We start from the raw sequence: 17,753 nt of genomic DNA on the forward strand, positions 1-17,753 counted from the left end.
TCTATTTCAGGAACTGAAACTTTTTGTTGAGGGGAGGGGAGGGGAGGGGAAGGGGGTTGATTGACAGAGTACACACGTCGAAGTACGTGTGGTGCAAAAATATGGGGAACTGAGAAATATTTAGACCACTTTGGGCCTTCCAAGAGCAGCGCATGAGAATTGTTTACTGGTGAATGAAGACACCCGATAGCTTAAAGTGACAATTATTTTTCCAATCTAATAGTTCAAACACTACAGGGTCATGACGTGAACGATAAGGGTACCATCATGATTGACCTAACGTGTCAGCTTTTCAGAGAGAGGTACAGATAAATAGAAATTTCCCAAGGAATTAAAGACCACGATTTAGTTAGTCAATGTGTAAAGCCTTTGGAGTATACTTCTTCATTTGTACCTAGAGAGGTGGTAGCAACCGGTTTACTTGTACTGGAAATTGGGCAGGTAAACAGGCTTACATACCGTAATGAAAATTCTTTAACATTAATTTACTTCAAAAATCTCAAAATACTGCACCATTTTTGCATATAAACACCCTTAATTATTCAACAACAAAAATAAAACCCTCCCTTAGACCCCTCTCCCAGGACGGAGATCACTGGGGTAGGCTGTGGGCCTCCATTACTGAAGGTTGCCCCTTGGCCTCCACATGTCTAAATATGGCCCTGATGATACATGATACTGTTGTTAAAATATTACTCCGTTTGTTAATGCTTAATTCAAACTTGATGAATAACAAATTTTCAAACGAGAATTAAATGAAAAGGTTTACGGAGTTTAAATTACGTAAAACATGTTAGGGTTATATTAGCCAGTGAATACGAATAAACTATGAAAACTCCACCGTCTATTATAGTTATGTTCTTTTGCTCACTGTCATTGAGTACAATGACAACACATCTGGGAGGAGCCTAATTTTGTAGTACGATTCAAATATCATAGCGCAAGTCGTTCAGTATCGCTTAAATTGTACATTTTGGTCATAAAGCTGATATGATAATAATTGAACTTGGCAGCCTTAAGTGAAAAGACCATGCACCCTAATTAAAATATGCATAAGAGTACCGTATACGACACTCAACTATTTCATTTACTGCTTTATTGCCCGGATCTTAAAAGATAACATCATAACACCTGACTTTTCCATGATCAATACATATGTTTATCAAGGAAGAAAAGTAAACTAATTCTCATATATCTGGGATTTCGAACTATGAGCCCTCTTTCATTATTGTACAATAAAACAAAACATCACACTTAAAGTTTCTCACGCACAGTTATTATTTTAATATTTACGACATGGTCTCATCATTCGCATCTTCATCTAGTGCATTTATTAGCCTGGCAAGTTTGTGTTTGCATCAACATTACACCTGCGCTTGAACATATATTAGAAACGGTTTATCGAATCTGGAAAATGTGGAACTTCAAACTAGTTGCACTGGCTGTTTTTGTTCTAATTGGTGAGTTTCCTTCATTTTTTGTTCCTTTTTTTTGTCAAAACCCATATTATTCAGTGTGTCAATGGATGTTCTTTAAAAATAACCATTCAAGGTATATAAAAGTACAGTATATCTTTGAAACGCCCGAGAAAATATGGGCAAACGTTACTGCAAAAATAAAGTACGAACTGGAATGCCTTACGTTGCTAAATGAACCAATTGTCCAACTAAGAAGATGGACATCAGAATGCACATCACAAATCAATAACAAATGAACATATGTGAAATAAACTGTTCACAAATTAATGCAATTTTAAACTTATTACCGAAAGCAAAAGAAACAAACTCAATCTCTAACAACCAATTGAAAGTTAATGCCATGTACAAGAAAGAGCGAGAGAACAATTATCAATGGTAATAAATTGGTGATCCTGTTCAATCAATGGTTGATCGAAAAAAAACATAGAATCATGTTACGTCTTAAACTGTTTCCTTCTTGCAGACATTGTGCATGGGTATCCGCCTATTGAGGATGGTAAGTATTTCAACCGTAACGTAATATCTTTCTAGCAAGAGAAGATCGGATGATTGGGCTTCATTAATTATACTCAACACATTTAAGTTTGCCTTTGTTATACTTAAAACGTTTCTCAATACAAATACATTTGGAAATATTTACAAGGGTTAAATTCATCGTTTTCTCCTAGAAATAGTAGCCTACCACAGTTGCACCTCAAACTGTCAACATTTGTAGCACATTTCAAAATTGCATTTCGCTGACTGCACGTAGTGCTGGTCTGAGATACATGCATTTCTTTTCGGCCAAACGTTCAATGTTTTGCCATAATTGGCAATATTGTTGTAGCATACTTCAGTACAATACACCAGAAAATCAATGAAAACGGTAACAATTGTCGATTTCATATCTGATAAGTTTCACAAATTTTGGGCTAATTATGTATGTAAAATATGCAATATTTTGATTTAGTGAATTTTATGTAAAACTATTAGTATCTTAAATATTTCCTATCATTTGGGATTAAAATAGTGGGATTTGGTTGAAAAATGACCAAGATATAAGTATTGGCATAAGAACTGGAGGTACGCCCCCTCCTCCAGGTTATACAATACATAAACAATACAGGTATATACAATACACGTATATAGACGCACATGTGCACCGTACTCATTTTGCAAATATTTTTTACAACGAACTGGTGGCAGTTTCCATTTGAGAAAGGAGTTCGTCAGGGCTGCATTGTGTCCCCCTTGCTTTTCAATGCCTGTGGTGAAGCCATCTTGCGACAGGTGAAAGAGACACTAGATGAAAGATCGGGTAGCATTGTTGGTGGAAGAGCAATATGGAATATACGCTATGCTGATGACACCACACTGATTGCACGCTCAAAAACGGAACTGGAAAACAAGCAGTAAAATTGGAGAAATGCAGCCACACCTTTGGTCTCCATATAAACTCAGCCAAAACTCATGTTATGGTTCATGGTAGCAGAGAACAGATCTTTCTTGGCGGAAGTGCAATCAACCAGGTAGACAGCTTCAAATACCTTGGCTCAATGGTAAGGATTGATGGAGACTCTACACCAGAGATTTGTACTAGGTTGGCAATTGCAAGAGATGCCACCAGCCAACTAATTGGATTGTGGAAGGCAAAAGAGATCAGCCTGAAACTGAAGAAACAGCTGGTGAAATCTCTTGTGTGGAGTGTAGCAATCTATGGTGCAGAAAGTTGGGCATTAAAACAGAATGACATGAAGAAAATAGAATCATTTGAGCTGTGGGTGTGGCGTAGAATGCTTCAGGTCAGCTGGAAAGATAGAAAGACAAATGCTTGGATCCGCCAAAGGGTAGGAGTTTCAGAAGAGGAAGGTCTACTTGTCCAGTTAAGGAAGAGGAAGCTGTCCATGTATGGACATTGGAAGCGCCGATCAGATAGCCTAATTCAGATGACAGTAGAAGGAGAAGTAGATGGGAAGGCCAGGCCAGGTCGTAGGAAAACAGGATGGATCGATAACATCAAGAAGTGGACAGATGGAGGAATGGCCGTGGCAAGAGCAAAGGCAAACAAGAGAATGCCGACGGTTCTATGACGACTATGGCAAAACAGCAGCAGCAGCAGGTGGCATAATGCTGATATTCATTGCAGAGCCGTATACGGCTCTGATTCATTGCTATACTTTTGTAAGGAAGCCTGTAAAGAACATATTATTCATTAAAATTTTGAAAAAGCTTGATGTAGGGTGACCGAGATATGATTTTTTTTTTAAATAAAGAAGAGTTTTTGAAGAACTGTTTTTTCGTTTTTTGGACGGGTTTTTGGCAATATTCCGATGATAATTCAATTGTCCAAATCTCTATAGCCCTGATATTTTCAGTGTTAGTTTTTCTTTTCGGTTGGCTTGTTCTAGAACATTTACGAAGGTGCTGGCCTGTTTAAGTGGAACCTAGATTTATTTTGAAAAAAAGGTCAAAATGTAGAATGTTCACATTTTTTGAATCGAAACAAAGTTTGAACCAAAATTTTGGAAATAAGCATCAGTAGCCCCCCCCCCCCCCAAGAAATTTCACCTTTATTCTAATACTCAAACCAAGTCTAAAGCTAGAAGGGTTGAAAAAATACAATGTGTCCTTTTATGGGGCACAAATCCGCCCAGAAAAGTCTTGGAGGGTTAGTTACCGGTAGATACATGACGACCACTCGATGCTGGTTCTCTTTCAACAGCTTTCGTTTATTTTTTTCTTACTGTTGGCAGGACATGAACCTTGTCATGCACCAATTATTAGTAACGGAAATGTCTCACCGTCTGGATGGATTCGTCACCGAGACTCGGTAACGGTGACATGTGATTCTGGTTACACACTATCTGGTAACTCGAGGGTTTATTGTACTGAGGGCGAGTTGAGTTCAATCCCAAGTTGTACTAGAACAGTAGTTGGTAAGTATATAGGCCTATTCTGTGGCGGAAGTTATGGACGTGGGTTCGTTGAAGGCGACTTCCATGTGAGGTGGGGTTGGGGTGGGGGGGGGATGGATCCTGCCCATAAATAAGGTCTAGATATAAGTAGGTCTACGCAAACAGTTGTGTTAACAACTATTTTTTGTGTACAGTGTGGGTGTTTTGGGGCTTGTACGCCCCTCCCTTCCCCTCGCTTCCCCACCTGGACACCTGGAACCGCGCCTGCTAATACAGCCCCCTCAAAGACTTTCAACGTTAAGTAATCTGAACCTCCGTACGGTTATTACAAAATATCTGTTGAGCAGCTGCTCTGTTTTCTCTCGTATTCTTAGTCACATACAAACCCAACCGCGTATCAACCACACTTAAACTAGCCACAACACAACCTCATCGCTGTTTCCCGCAGTACAGGAATTTTGGCTAAATATTAAGTAGGGCCCATCTATAGTCTATGTAAACAGGCCCTTCCAATTTATTTGCAAGAGGAATCTATTGAATCGGCCTACTATGGTGATATGTATGCATGACGTGTGATACCTGCTTGTAAACACAACAACTCCAATAGCAGCCTACACCTTGATTAAACTACATATACTTGTTATGTATTTCACCTTTGTTAGTACGAACTAATGAGGTCGGTTTAGCATTTGCTTAAGTTATATTATGGGATATTGAGATCTCTAGATAAGTAAAGAGAGGATAGGACAGTAAAAGATGAGAGAAAGGATATATATGCGAAGCAACCTGACAGGTGTACACATCCACCTTAGTGAGAACAAGCAACCATTGGTTTTTGTGGAAGTCAATTGAGGTCAACAGAGACAAAAGTTTGAAAACCTTGTAAACACAATCATCCTGAAAGTAAAATGTTGGATGAACTATATACTTGATATATACAGTTCCGTAATGTTGGAAGAACTTTTCCTATCAGCAATGGTCAAATATTGTTTACAATGTTGATAGAAAATGCAGCAGAGCCACTAAGCCTGCTGGTTTTATGCTTCCTGATTAATAACGTAAGGAAAATTGGTTAATTTATCTAACCAACTACGTCGTTATAGGATTTCATTATCGAATATTTACCAAAATCAACGCAAAGTGGTGATTTTAGGTTGTAAGTTGTTGAAAAAGTCTCTGATCCACTTCTATCATATATCGTTATCTATACATGGGCGGCGAACATGGGGGGGGGGGGGACGGGGGGACATGTCCCCCCCAATATTTTAGGTGGGGGATATAGTATATAATATCCCCCCCCCCAATATTTGGTGGCATAATTTTTTTTAAGCATATGTTTTGTATGTTTCTATGATATCGCTAGTAATTTCAAAATAGAAAATCCTTAGTTGCAACTTACAAGGCCTGGGAAGTGCCATTTCCAGCGATCTGGGAGACATTTTCGGCCAAAATTTTCTTTTGCGCTTCGCGCCAACTTATGGTGGCACTACGCTTCTGGGTACAAGCTTTGCCCCTCCCTTGGCAAATTCCTCGCAAGGCGCCTGTCTAAAGGTGTCACAATTTGTTACTATATATGACCGAAAGTACCGTAGTTTTTACCTTTTTTTCTCGAAATGAATAGCTAGACGGTACGCATCCGTAATGAAATTTGGTTTGCATCTTGTGTATGAGTGTAAGTACGTACAATCATACATATGATCCACATCGATATGGGTGCACTGGGTTTCCATTTGGCCTGTTTCCTACAATATATCTAACCGCAGGTGCGTAGCCAAGGGGGGGGGGGGTGAAGAGTGGAGACCGCCCTCCCCCTTGAGCATATTTTTTTGGTATTTTCTATGATACCGAAGTTTTATAGTGGCCGTTATAAGAGGTTTGAATATTTGTCCACCAATAATTTAACTGTGTCTGAATTTTCGAAAATTCCTTGACCAACATTTTTCATCAATTACGTCCCTCTACTCGTGCAATTTTGACCGGTGTGTTAGGGGTTGAGGGGGGGGGGGGGTTCTATATTGGTTGTCCATAGATGAAATTTTGTGCAATATTATGAGTATGTTTTGAAGTGAATTTATTATTCAAATTCTGAACAAATAATGGGCGTAAAACCTTGAAAAGTGGGCTGACGGGTATTGTGGGGCATTACGTAGAATTACCTACAAAAGCAATGATCCACAGGAGATGCAATGAGGTCGAACATGATGTGTGACTGGTGACAATCTTGAAAAAAGGTTATGAATGAAAAAAAAAACTATTAGGAAAAACTTGGTTCTCAGGCAAAAGTGTACATCTGGTTGGTCATTTTCAAACCCGAGAAGTGCCTTTTTCGGTGATCTGGGGGGCTATCAAAACCAGAAATTTTCTTGTACGCTGCGCGCCAACCAATGGTGGCGCTCCGCTTTGATAGTTATTCGCCTGCATCCAAGCAAATGTCCCCCCCCCCCAATATTTGAAACAGATCGCCGCCCCTGTATCTATATGCTACTGGCAGGTTGTACGTATATATAAAGAAATGAGTAATATTTTCTATGTATTTTACTCCCAGCGCCGCCGGTAGTGCATGCTCGTTGCTCTGTACCTTCCATCAGTAACGGGTATTTTTCACCGACTGGCTGGGTAAACCACGGGGGAACAACAAGGGCCACGTGTAATTCCGGTTACGCACTATCAGGCAGCTCGACGATTTCTTGCAATGATGGGTCGTGGAGTTCTACCCCACGCTGCAACAGAAGTAAGCATACAAAATACATGACCATTCGAAGCCAACTTCTGCAGGCATACAATTAAACACTACTTTTCAGTGGTTGAAAATCATCAGTACTTTGAAAGCCAAATCAGTACCGTAAGCTGATGTACTTGGTATTGCCCTTTGTATTAGAGATAACATAAGGTGTAATATATGCTGACATTCACTTTATTCACCTGTCTATTATTGCTTACGTATACTTAACCGGCGATATTAAACGTTTGAAACCAAACTGGAAATAGCTTGTTAACGTTATTGTTGATTACTGTATATAACGTATTTTGAAAACCGCATCGAGATATGTTGATAGTGGTTCTGACAGTGATGCAATTTGATAATGATTTTAGTTATTTCCATGCTCTTTTTCCTTGATGCGTATAACCACTTTCAACGAGGCTGTCATTGCTGTTCCAGCGAATGTTTACATGTCATTTTACTACATTTCTTCTCATACAGCCGCAATACATGGTTTGGTTCGGGTTGTGCTATTAATTTTGTTGAGGTGGTACAAAAAAAAGAAAAAAGCATGCACAGTAGTCTAATATGTTCATGTGGAAAACATAACTGAGAAAACGGTTTATTTTTTATGTTTCTGCTTTAATTTTGGTAGTCCCTCTCCCATGCGGAGTACCGTCCGTTAGTAACGGCGCCACTTCTTCTACTGGTTCTATCGCCCACGGTCAAAGCACGACCATAATATGTCATAGCGGTTACAACTTACCAAGTGGTGTTTCACCTACCATTCAGTGTAACGACGGAGCATGGGGATCTATTCCACAGTGCTATGGTAAGCTATAATTTCATTACTTTTATGAAATCAAATGACAGAAGACATATAGTAAACAGTAAATATAATAGTTGCAGCATCCCAAAAAAAATGTCAATTTACTCAAGCTTAATGACATTAAACATGTTCGCAACTAATAATACTATGACAAAATTCATATGTTTTTGTTTTGATGTATATTGCTTTTGTTGCTCTTGAATTCAGGTCAATCGTACCGTAGACACAGTTTTAGCAAATTCTTTAAACACTGCTCAGCTTCCGATTACTAGCTGTTACGATTTGGTAAAGTTTATCCAACTAAAATAGCCAAATTGAATGTATGTTACAGACTGTGTAGAAACTCAATGTGCAATCACTTGGAAAATAGCCGTAAAAATATATTAAGTTCCATATTGGTCCATGCAATAGTATTTCCAATTTTGGCAGAGGTGGTTGAATATACGTCCAGGGAAAGAGTAGGTTGTTGCAGCCTACATTTTACCTTTTCTTGACATTTTTGGATTCCCTATTCTTAGTGTGTGACTGTGTTTGGTTTTGTTTGCAGTCTGAATATGCCACATAATTCAACATTTGACGACTGCATTTTTACCTTTTTTTTACCTTCTCCTCCTATATAGAGCAATGTGAAGTACAGAATATTACTAATTCAAACTCTTTCGTCACTCGTTCTTTCAACCACGGAAGTAGCTGGACTGTTGTATGTAACAGTGGCTTCTCATACGACCAACAAACAACGTTTTCTTTATCTTGTAACGATGGGGTTGTCAGTGGTGTACCGATCGACAAATGCTATCGTAAGTATAAACCTATAAACATAGCAATTTTCGAGTGGAATATATTATTCTTCTGTAAAATGGAAAGCGAAACGCAACTATAGCCTACATAATGACTGATGATGGCGACACGAAGCACAACTTTTTTCAGATATAAATTTTTGATATAAATAATATATAAATAATATGCAATGTTTCTGTGTTTCTTTATATAGTACAATGCAACTTGCTCGGTGTCGTAAATTCCAACGCACCTATCAGCTCAGTGCTTCTTCATGGTTCGTACGCGACTATTGTCTGCAACAATGGATTCTCGTACAATCAAATGACGTATTTCCCGGTGGAATGTAAAGACGGAACTATTGTTGGAGTTGTACCAGTTGAATGCTACGGTAAGTTCAAGTCAACGAAGGAGGACGGTTTGGACGAGGACGCTCCACCACAAACTTCTGATCTCAATTATACCGCACCCCAGCCGACCCACACCCGACCCCGCTCGTACTCCTTGTTGGTTCGCTTTCCTCTTTAATACATGATGTTGGTATACCTCTGTACAAACATCACAAACTTGATAAAGGACAGTAACCATGGGTGCACGAGTTAGATGATGATGCATGATGGATACAATCAACCGATTCACACCGAGATTGTAGTAACTACTGTAAATCTTAAAGTTTTGTACCACAGTAGAAACTGGATCGTGCTGATAAATCTGATAAATCATGAAAGTAGCATGTGCTATTAGGTTTACAATAAGAACTGAGGATATGTGTATAACTTGGTCCCAAACAAATGCATCAAACTGGATAGCACATGCTACCGATATATCATATTTATCAGCACGATCCATATTTTACAGTAGTTACTTTGTTCTTTCTGTGTATCGGGTACGTGATACAATTATGTTATATGCATATTTTCACATGAAAAGTTGTGGACGAGTTTTCGGTACATTTCAGAACTGCAAAACTGAAGTGAAACGTAATGAATTTAAACATTGTTTTTCTGCAGAGTCATGTGACATACCTACTATAAACAATGGCCGTCTTACATCATCGGGTCCTTTCTATCATGGATTTTCAGCAAACATAACCTGCGACAATGGTTATAACGCTGTATCGACGGCTGCCGCATGCTTCAATGGGACTTGGGGGAGTGAAACACATTGCTATGGTAACAATCATGATTTATTCCGAATCCGTCCCATGAATTCATTACATATATTTCATTTCATACGACTATAAGTTTCCGTGAAGAGAACATTCAAATCAAATACTCACAGAAAATGTGAAAACGAAGTCCAGATTCAAACCAAGCTGATTTATTGAAATAGAAAGATAAATGCTTCAAGAAATGAAATATTGCAATCTACAGAGTAGGAGAAGATGAAGAGCAGTTGTTCTCTTAATCAAATATTGTCGAAACTTTTGTCTTTTTTTATACCTTTATGAATGATGATTGGGCTTTCTCCCAATTCATCAATTATTTAAAATGCTTCAAAATGACACATACAAGTTTTATTTGCAAAGATTTAGAAGAAAAAAACATTTTCATGAGATATTCGTGTCTACAATGAGGTCTCTTCAGTTCAATGAAATAAGAGTGAAGTTTCACCTTTCCTTACAAATGAACATGTTTCTGTATAAATTAGGTTAATCAAATATTATATCAGTTGCCTGTTTGCCCCTGATGAGATATACATTCACGTAAACGCATAGACCATGCAAATAAAAATATCCAATGTTATCACTAGCGACTATGTTTAAATAAATTCTCAGTATAATTGCTTTTACACTTCTTCAAGCGCAATGTCCAATGGATGGTGTGGAAAATTCTGACCTTAAGATCGCTACGACAATTGAACATGGTTCGTTCTTGGAAATCAACTGCCTCTCCGGTTACTCGTATAACCGAGCATTACAGGTAGTCATCACTTGTAATGATGGTATATTAACCGATACACCCGAACAATGTTACAGTAAGTATGCATATTTCGTTTATCAATCATTTAGCAGTATATACAGAGTATAGAATAGGAAATTGAGCCGTGTTCAATCATTAGAGTATCAATGTGTGTTTGCCAAATTTAGACTTCGACCTTCCCAGCCTACTGCCCTAAAAGCTCAATAAAAATGACACCGTTCTATGCTAGTTTTATATTAATATTCATTATTTTTATTGATTTATCTGTCGTTAAACATTTGGAGCTGAATAAAATTGGCCAAATATTTTAACAAGTCCGTAGATTCTACAATCTTCAATCAAAATTTGTAAGCCGCGCAACAGATCGCGCGCTTAATCAAATCTCTCTGTTTTGTTTACGAGCGTTTTATAGGCCTATCTTACTTTCAGTCTCGTGGCTAGCCCGTGTGAGGTCTCTTGAAAAGTATCTTTCTTTCGGTCTTATACCGATATAGTTTGAAAAATTGTGTCATTTCCTTCCATTGCAATGAATAAACAGGTGTTTTCAGACGTTTCCTCAAGGAATTGGGTCAGGAAAAGTGGACGATACGAGTATTTATATAGGTTACATTTGTGTAATGAGCATGTTGATATGAGCGGTCGCAGTAATTTTACGGTAAATCGTTCGCGCCATAAGGGCAACAGAAAATAAATGTCTTTCTTTCAATTGCGACAGTTTTTCTCCATTAAACCCACCTGGTCAGCGTGCATTTAGAATAAGAAACATTGAATTTGCTTCGGAAGTTTGTTTTCCGAAATTCATCAGCAAACACGTATTGAGATTTGAATATTATCGTTAACTATACAAACAAGTATAGGCCTACATGTACTGGAAAGATATCGCTAAGAGAGGGGATCAACAAGTGGTCCCTGACTCGACGGATCAAATGATTAGTTGACTTAGAGACAATCTTACTTTCATGTTTGGTTGTCACGTTCAGTTTCTGTGACTTTTCTTAGACAGATTACATTTACAGAAAATCACGAAATCTGCAGGTTTAGCTGCGTACCTCGGTATAACTATAAGCTACGTCAATTCTTGACAAAAACTCTTTCCGTTGTCGCAGATTTTAAAAAAAAATGCATAGTAACATTCAGTGCTTGTGACAGCTTGCTGAAACCGTTTGGCCAACTATTCCACTTTGAACCAGACCTAACTATGATGACTAATAACGCAATATGGACATTAGCAAGTGACACACGACAGCATGGCATATCATGAAGTGAATTTCTGATTAGGAATACACCTTTCTTTTTTGGGGGGTACGGATATTCGTCTAGAGGATAGAGCCCTGGCGGTAGTCCGCCAGGAGCCCGTGTAAACTGCAACATTTTTAATATTTCATGTATCATCTTTCATCTACTATTGTTTTAATCAAATTATTATACCCTATCAGTCTCCAACTCTATGCTACTTCCTTGCGAAAACTGTACAGGAGGTATATACAGCCATGCAAATGAAAGTGGGGAAATGAACGTTTGGGGAATACAACTTCGGGAATATACAGTATATATATATAGACTGTGCGAAGGTCCTCAACCCCTCCCCTCCACCCCAAGAGTTTATGTGCATTCGACTTCTCCATATTGTCTCACAGAGGACTGTCCGGAATTTCCTTCTATAAGTAACGGAGTTCTGTCTGGAGGCACTCGTCACAGCGACACAGCGTATTACGGTTGCGACGGTGTAAACGATGGCAATATGTCTGAATTAGCTACATGCTCAGACGGGATATGGTCAGACGATACAATACCAGTATGCCATGGTAAGTGTATACGAAACGGCTAAAAACTGTAACCTTTGACCTCTCAAATGTACAATATTCATTCAAGCAAAAGATAACATAGGAAACATATAAGCTTATATAGCTTCCGGGAAACACGAGCAAACTCAAACATCATTACTGGCAAAGCCATCAGTATTGGCTCCTCCCTTCCCTTCCCCCTCCCCAAGAAAATGAGTATGCTAAAATAACTACAAATTTTGAAAGGCACTTTCCGAAAGGGCTTTGACTCTCTTTAACGTTTTCTACGGGGATCAATAAGATACTGAGATGTCTCATTGAGGGTCGCAGTAGAGATGCTTGTTGAAATCTGTGACCATTATCTGATTTACTAGCATATTTGCGGGCTTTGCTGATGGCATTTGCGAGATAGAAGCTCATGTTTTGTAAACCTCCCTCAAACAAATTTGAAATATCTTAATCAGTTTAGAAGATATGCATATTTTAATGACAAGATGGAGACTTGAGCAAGTCTAAATATGACATCACCGAGCCACTTTTCTTGATTTCATAAAAAATATCTTTTAAGGTACTGTAATGCAATATTGCATATTTTTCTTGATAGAATTGTCTTTTGCCAATGTCCAGAAATCTAAAATATTGAAGTTGTGTTCGATATGTTGTCTTTCAGGGGAAGAACTTGCAGTAAATCTTAGCGTTGGCTGCGAGTCAGATGATTTTGTTGTAAAAATTCCCAGAATTCTGCTCGGTATTTACGCCGATGCAGGAGATGTTTCCATGGGTGGTTGCATAGGAACACAACGGACGCGGGATTACATATACATAAATAGTTCTTACAATGAATGTGGAACGTTCCCGGAGGTAAGACAATCGAGGCCTGCATATTTGTATTCAAGGTTTTACGTAATTCAGGGTACAAGTCTGCAAGTGGCAGCTTCATGGTACTGCTTGACGTGATTTATTACAGATATAGACGTCACCATACATACAAAATTGTTTAAAACCATTTATTGTAAGTTTATATTGTAAGTTTTGCGGAAGCTGCAGGGGTCATTTCAAATTTGAACGTGCTTTGCTCAAAATGCCTCAAAAGTTCCTCGTCATTTCGACCATTTAGTCGACATTACTTAAAATTTCGAAAATTTTGCGAATATTTCCAGAAAACAAGATTGAAACTTCAACGGGTGTCTATGAAACCAAAATTGAATATTTCATTACATGACACTAGTTTTGCTAATTCAGAATGACCTATACTGCTGTCGTGTAGTGCATCACTAGAAAAAGATAGGAGAGCTACTTCCCGCCACATATTTTAAAGTGAGGGGGTGGGAGGGGGTGGGGGACTTCCCCCTCAGTGAACCCCTGTCGCTACTCCTTTATTTAGTCATATGGTCCCCCTTATTTTCATTAAGGTCGACGATCTGAATCAGAGAGTCATATACACAAACAAGGTAATACCTGAACACAGTGGTGACGACGTTGTGACGACAAGGGCCGATTTTGTCATCGACGTGGAATGTATCTTTGAGCAAAATATCTTCGTATCTTCGTCGGCACTCATACAACGAAAGCTTCGTCATGAGTTACAAAATACCGGCCGGTATCAAATGATGTTCTCTGCATACACCGATGGTGGATATGATGACGTCATCACAGCGAATGATGAGATCAATACTAATGACGTCATCTTTCTCCGTGCGGAGGTAGTGTACGTGAATGACGTAGACGTGTATCCAAGTCGTTGTTACGCAACGCCACAACCTGCAGCAGATTTCACACAAAGTTATGATTTAATTGAGGAAGGGTGAGTTTTTGTCTCTCTTGTATAATAAGCGATGCATGCAACTACAATATTTTGGGGGGGGGGGGGGAAATAGAAGGAAATTACGCCGATTTTACCGGGCTTCATATATATATTATGACTCAATGAGTAAAACTAAGTTTAAAATGTGATAGACCATTAACAAGTACTATCAGGAGTTTTCGTTCAATAACACCTATAATTGACCCCCCCCCCATTTCTCCCTCTCTGCTTTCTCTTTGTCCCTTTCATTCATAAAGTTTATTATCACACAATACTTTCTCCTACAGGTGTTCGGTGTCAACCTATGCAAGTCATCTTCGAATCGATGCATCCACCCGGCCAAATTTTGCCTTCCAGATTCATGCATTCCGCTTCATTGCAAGTGACGGTGATTCGGTACGGACATAGACTCTTTCCTTCTCATATTTGAATTTCATATGAATGAAGAAGGAGAATGTTAAAATTAAAACACCAAAAATCACAATTGCAGAATTTCAATCTATTAAATGTATTGTTACTGCAGGATCATGAAAAGTTTCTTATATTCTCTTACGTATATCAAAAGAAACTACAACTTTCATCACTGCCACGGACAGGGACTTTTGTTAAAGTAAAATAATATTTTTACAAAAAAAGTTACATCATAGCCTAACAATCACAGACACTACACGAATATATCGTTCGATAGTCTTTCTAAATCAATCCTAAATGCAGTCTTGAAAGAATAAAATGCTTAGGTAATGTTTCTTGTTCATTTCGAAGTCAGATGTTTCATGGTAAACCAAATGTTCGTTCAATAGATTTGTCTATGGAGATATAAATCTGGAAAAATGATTATGCTTGTTTTATCGAAATAATAGGTAGAGCATATATACAGAAATAAGGTTCTTATATGATGATTTAAGTTACATTTTTCTCCCATGAGACACCCCTCCCCCTGCCCCCATCCCCTCGGACCTCTCCTTATTTCCTCACCAGGTGTACTGATTGTTTCTTATTCTTATGCTCCTATTTTTCTTTTCTTTGTTTGTTGTTTCATCTCTAGATTTACATCCATTGTGAGTTGAAAATATGTCCCGTATTGCTGTCAAACTCAAGTGATTGTCAGCTGCCTGAAAATTGCCCTGCCGATAGACGCAAAAGGTCCACCCAAATGAACTACCCAACTCAAGTTGTGGCTGGACCCATACGATTTCACAAAGCCACATCCGAGAATGGTGAATCTGAATGTACGACATAATAATATACATTCATCAGTAAACGTGTTCGTATATAGTAATATAACATCGGTAACGACTGGTTAGAATCATAAAACGACTGCATATCCTTACAAACAAACACAAAGGCTACGCATTATTACGGTCTATATGTCACAACGATTGATATTGGTGGAGACATATTAAAACGAATAGTATTTTGTAGCCTGAGATTTTACCTTCTTGAAAACAGCATATATATACGGTCTAACGGTTACTAAAAAGGTTAGACACGTTCTGAATTGTGAAGTCGTCCGACGCCAAAGAAGAATAACTAAAAAATTATTTTGCATTGTTTTGATTACGTTTTAAACCCCGCAAGTAACACCATGGTGTGGAAAGACGCTACATGTCCCACGCCGCCATTAACATATAAGGTGAATACTTGATATCTTCCCAGATGACGATATATTATCATTACACAGTTCAATGTACTGTATAATCAACATGAAATACCGTACAGGTTTTTTGTATGTGTGGTTATTTGGGCGCTGGGATAGGCCTATATAAACCTGACATCATTTGGTTCCTCCTACATATTTGGTTTCATTTATGCAGATTTTGAAGCTGGGCAATCTCGCTGACTAAGTGTATCCTTTCTTCGTTCTATACCCAATTAACGCGTTTTCTTTTCAGATGGAACTTATTCAGTCGGTTGGCTGGTGAACCCATCATCGGTCTACATCTACATTTTGTCTACATTGCTGATAATATCGGTGATTATTACCATCTACGTTACCGTCTTCCGCAAACCCACACGTCCATCGGATCTAACAGATGCTTCTTCAGATCGCAAAAATCTATCTTTAAGCCGCTGTGCCTGATGTCGAAGCCTGTTATATTATGATTCATATTTTAATTATCGCAAGAATGTTATAATCCGATTGTATTCAAAACGTAAACATTTAACATTCAATTGATATTATTGCATTATATAGCCATATAGGAATGTATCATAGCATTGAAAATCTCAATAATTAATGGATTCATTTTTATTGAATTTGATCTGAATAGACCTTTTAGAAACTACCTGCACGGGGGTGCAGCAAGCCATAAAGTATGTAATTGGTCTACCGAGTTGTTTTGCAGATTCGCTGAATAATAGATATTCTTGGGTGGACGGAATGGTTAGAACATTAATTTATCAAGACTTTACATATCAAGCTGGAGATATTAATCATTATTTTCGGACTTTCGAAAAGAAGCAACATGCTGTTCATAAAGAAGGAAATAAAGTATTAAGTATACTTGATATATAGACCGGTATACAAGACAATTTCATGATAATGATTTATTTTATCCCTTTGTTTCAAACGTTTCATTTGTCCTTTTATTGCCTTTATTATACTTATAAACAATAAACTAAATAATTATAGGCCAGATCAGCTACCTGAATAGTGCACATTTTCATTAATTAAAAGCAGCCATTTTGTTAATGAAAAATACCCTTTCCCATGTTTGTCATTTATGTATGTCATTATTGTTGTGTGTTTTTTGCTACTGAAAGTAACCCTTTATTGCAAATCATTGAAAATATTTGCATTTCAAGTGGGGTGGAATGCACGAATGATTCCTTTTGTTGGAAAGATTTGAGGTAATTTTGTGGTTTGTCCCTGAAAAGCAAAGTCATATGTTCCACTGTCTTGACTCCCTGAAGTCGGTGCACAATTTCCAATATTCAACTTTCCATTCCATTAGGCTTTTCTTTCTCTTGGATATCGGGCCCTACACATTGTTGCACACTAGTCTCACCTGCAGGCGTTTGAAGAGACAAATGGTATCTTCAACGTTCAGAGGTGAATTTTGCCAAACTTGGGGCAAATGTGCAGAGAATTGCCATTAAATATCACTTGTCAATCTGCAAATGTATAAGAATTTTATAACCAGACAGATGAAAGATATATAGAAAAAGCGATCGACGTTTCTCTGTGGTGAGTGGGCTTGAATATTAGCTGATCATATATGGGCTCAAGGCTGGGCAAGCAGAGATGCCGCAGGAATCTTTCTAGACAGGAATCAAATTGTGAAGAATAGCATGATCATCTATTGAACTATTCGAGGTGATGGGGGCGGGGGGGGGGGACTTTTTCCTTTTACACAGACAGGATTGCATATGTACTGTATTTGTTGTTTGATTTTGTACTGACTTTTTCGTTTTCCTCGTGATTAAATTCATTCTTCTCGAACATATACACCGCTTGTTGTGCGTCACTCCCCTGAAGAATATGGCTTAGTATGTCGGCAGTTTTCAGAAGAGAAAACTGTATAGATAGAAATCAGTAAGAATTTCAAATATATTTTGAAGTTA

General features: G+C 38.2%; 1 protein-coding gene across 1 annotated transcript; it reads left to right on the forward strand.

Annotated features, from left to right (window-relative positions):
- Positions 1–1,305: 1,305 nt before the first annotated feature.
- Positions 1,306–17,475, forward strand: LOC139978777 (complement factor H-like). The gene is made up of 15 exons (XM_071989266.1): positions 1,306–1,460; positions 1,942–1,974; positions 4,211–4,393; positions 6,918–7,103; positions 7,729–7,905; positions 8,523–8,699; positions 8,894–9,070; positions 9,690–9,851; positions 10,483–10,656; positions 12,239–12,406; positions 13,056–13,246; positions 13,798–14,189; positions 14,477–14,585; positions 15,235–15,418; positions 16,082–17,475. The coding sequence occupies exons 1-15, from the start codon at positions 1,415–1,417 to the stop codon at positions 16,267–16,269; spliced, it is 2,547 nt and encodes an 848-aa protein (XP_071845367.1). The 5' UTR covers positions 1,306–1,414; the 3' UTR covers positions 16,270–17,475.
- Positions 17,476–17,753: the final 278 nt, after the last annotated feature.

This window comes from Apostichopus japonicus, chromosome 13, assembly GCF_037975245.1.
Source record: "Apostichopus japonicus isolate 1M-3 chromosome 13, ASM3797524v1, whole genome shotgun sequence".
Taxonomy (NCBI): domain Eukaryota; kingdom Metazoa; phylum Echinodermata; class Holothuroidea; order Aspidochirotida; family Stichopodidae; genus Apostichopus; species Apostichopus japonicus.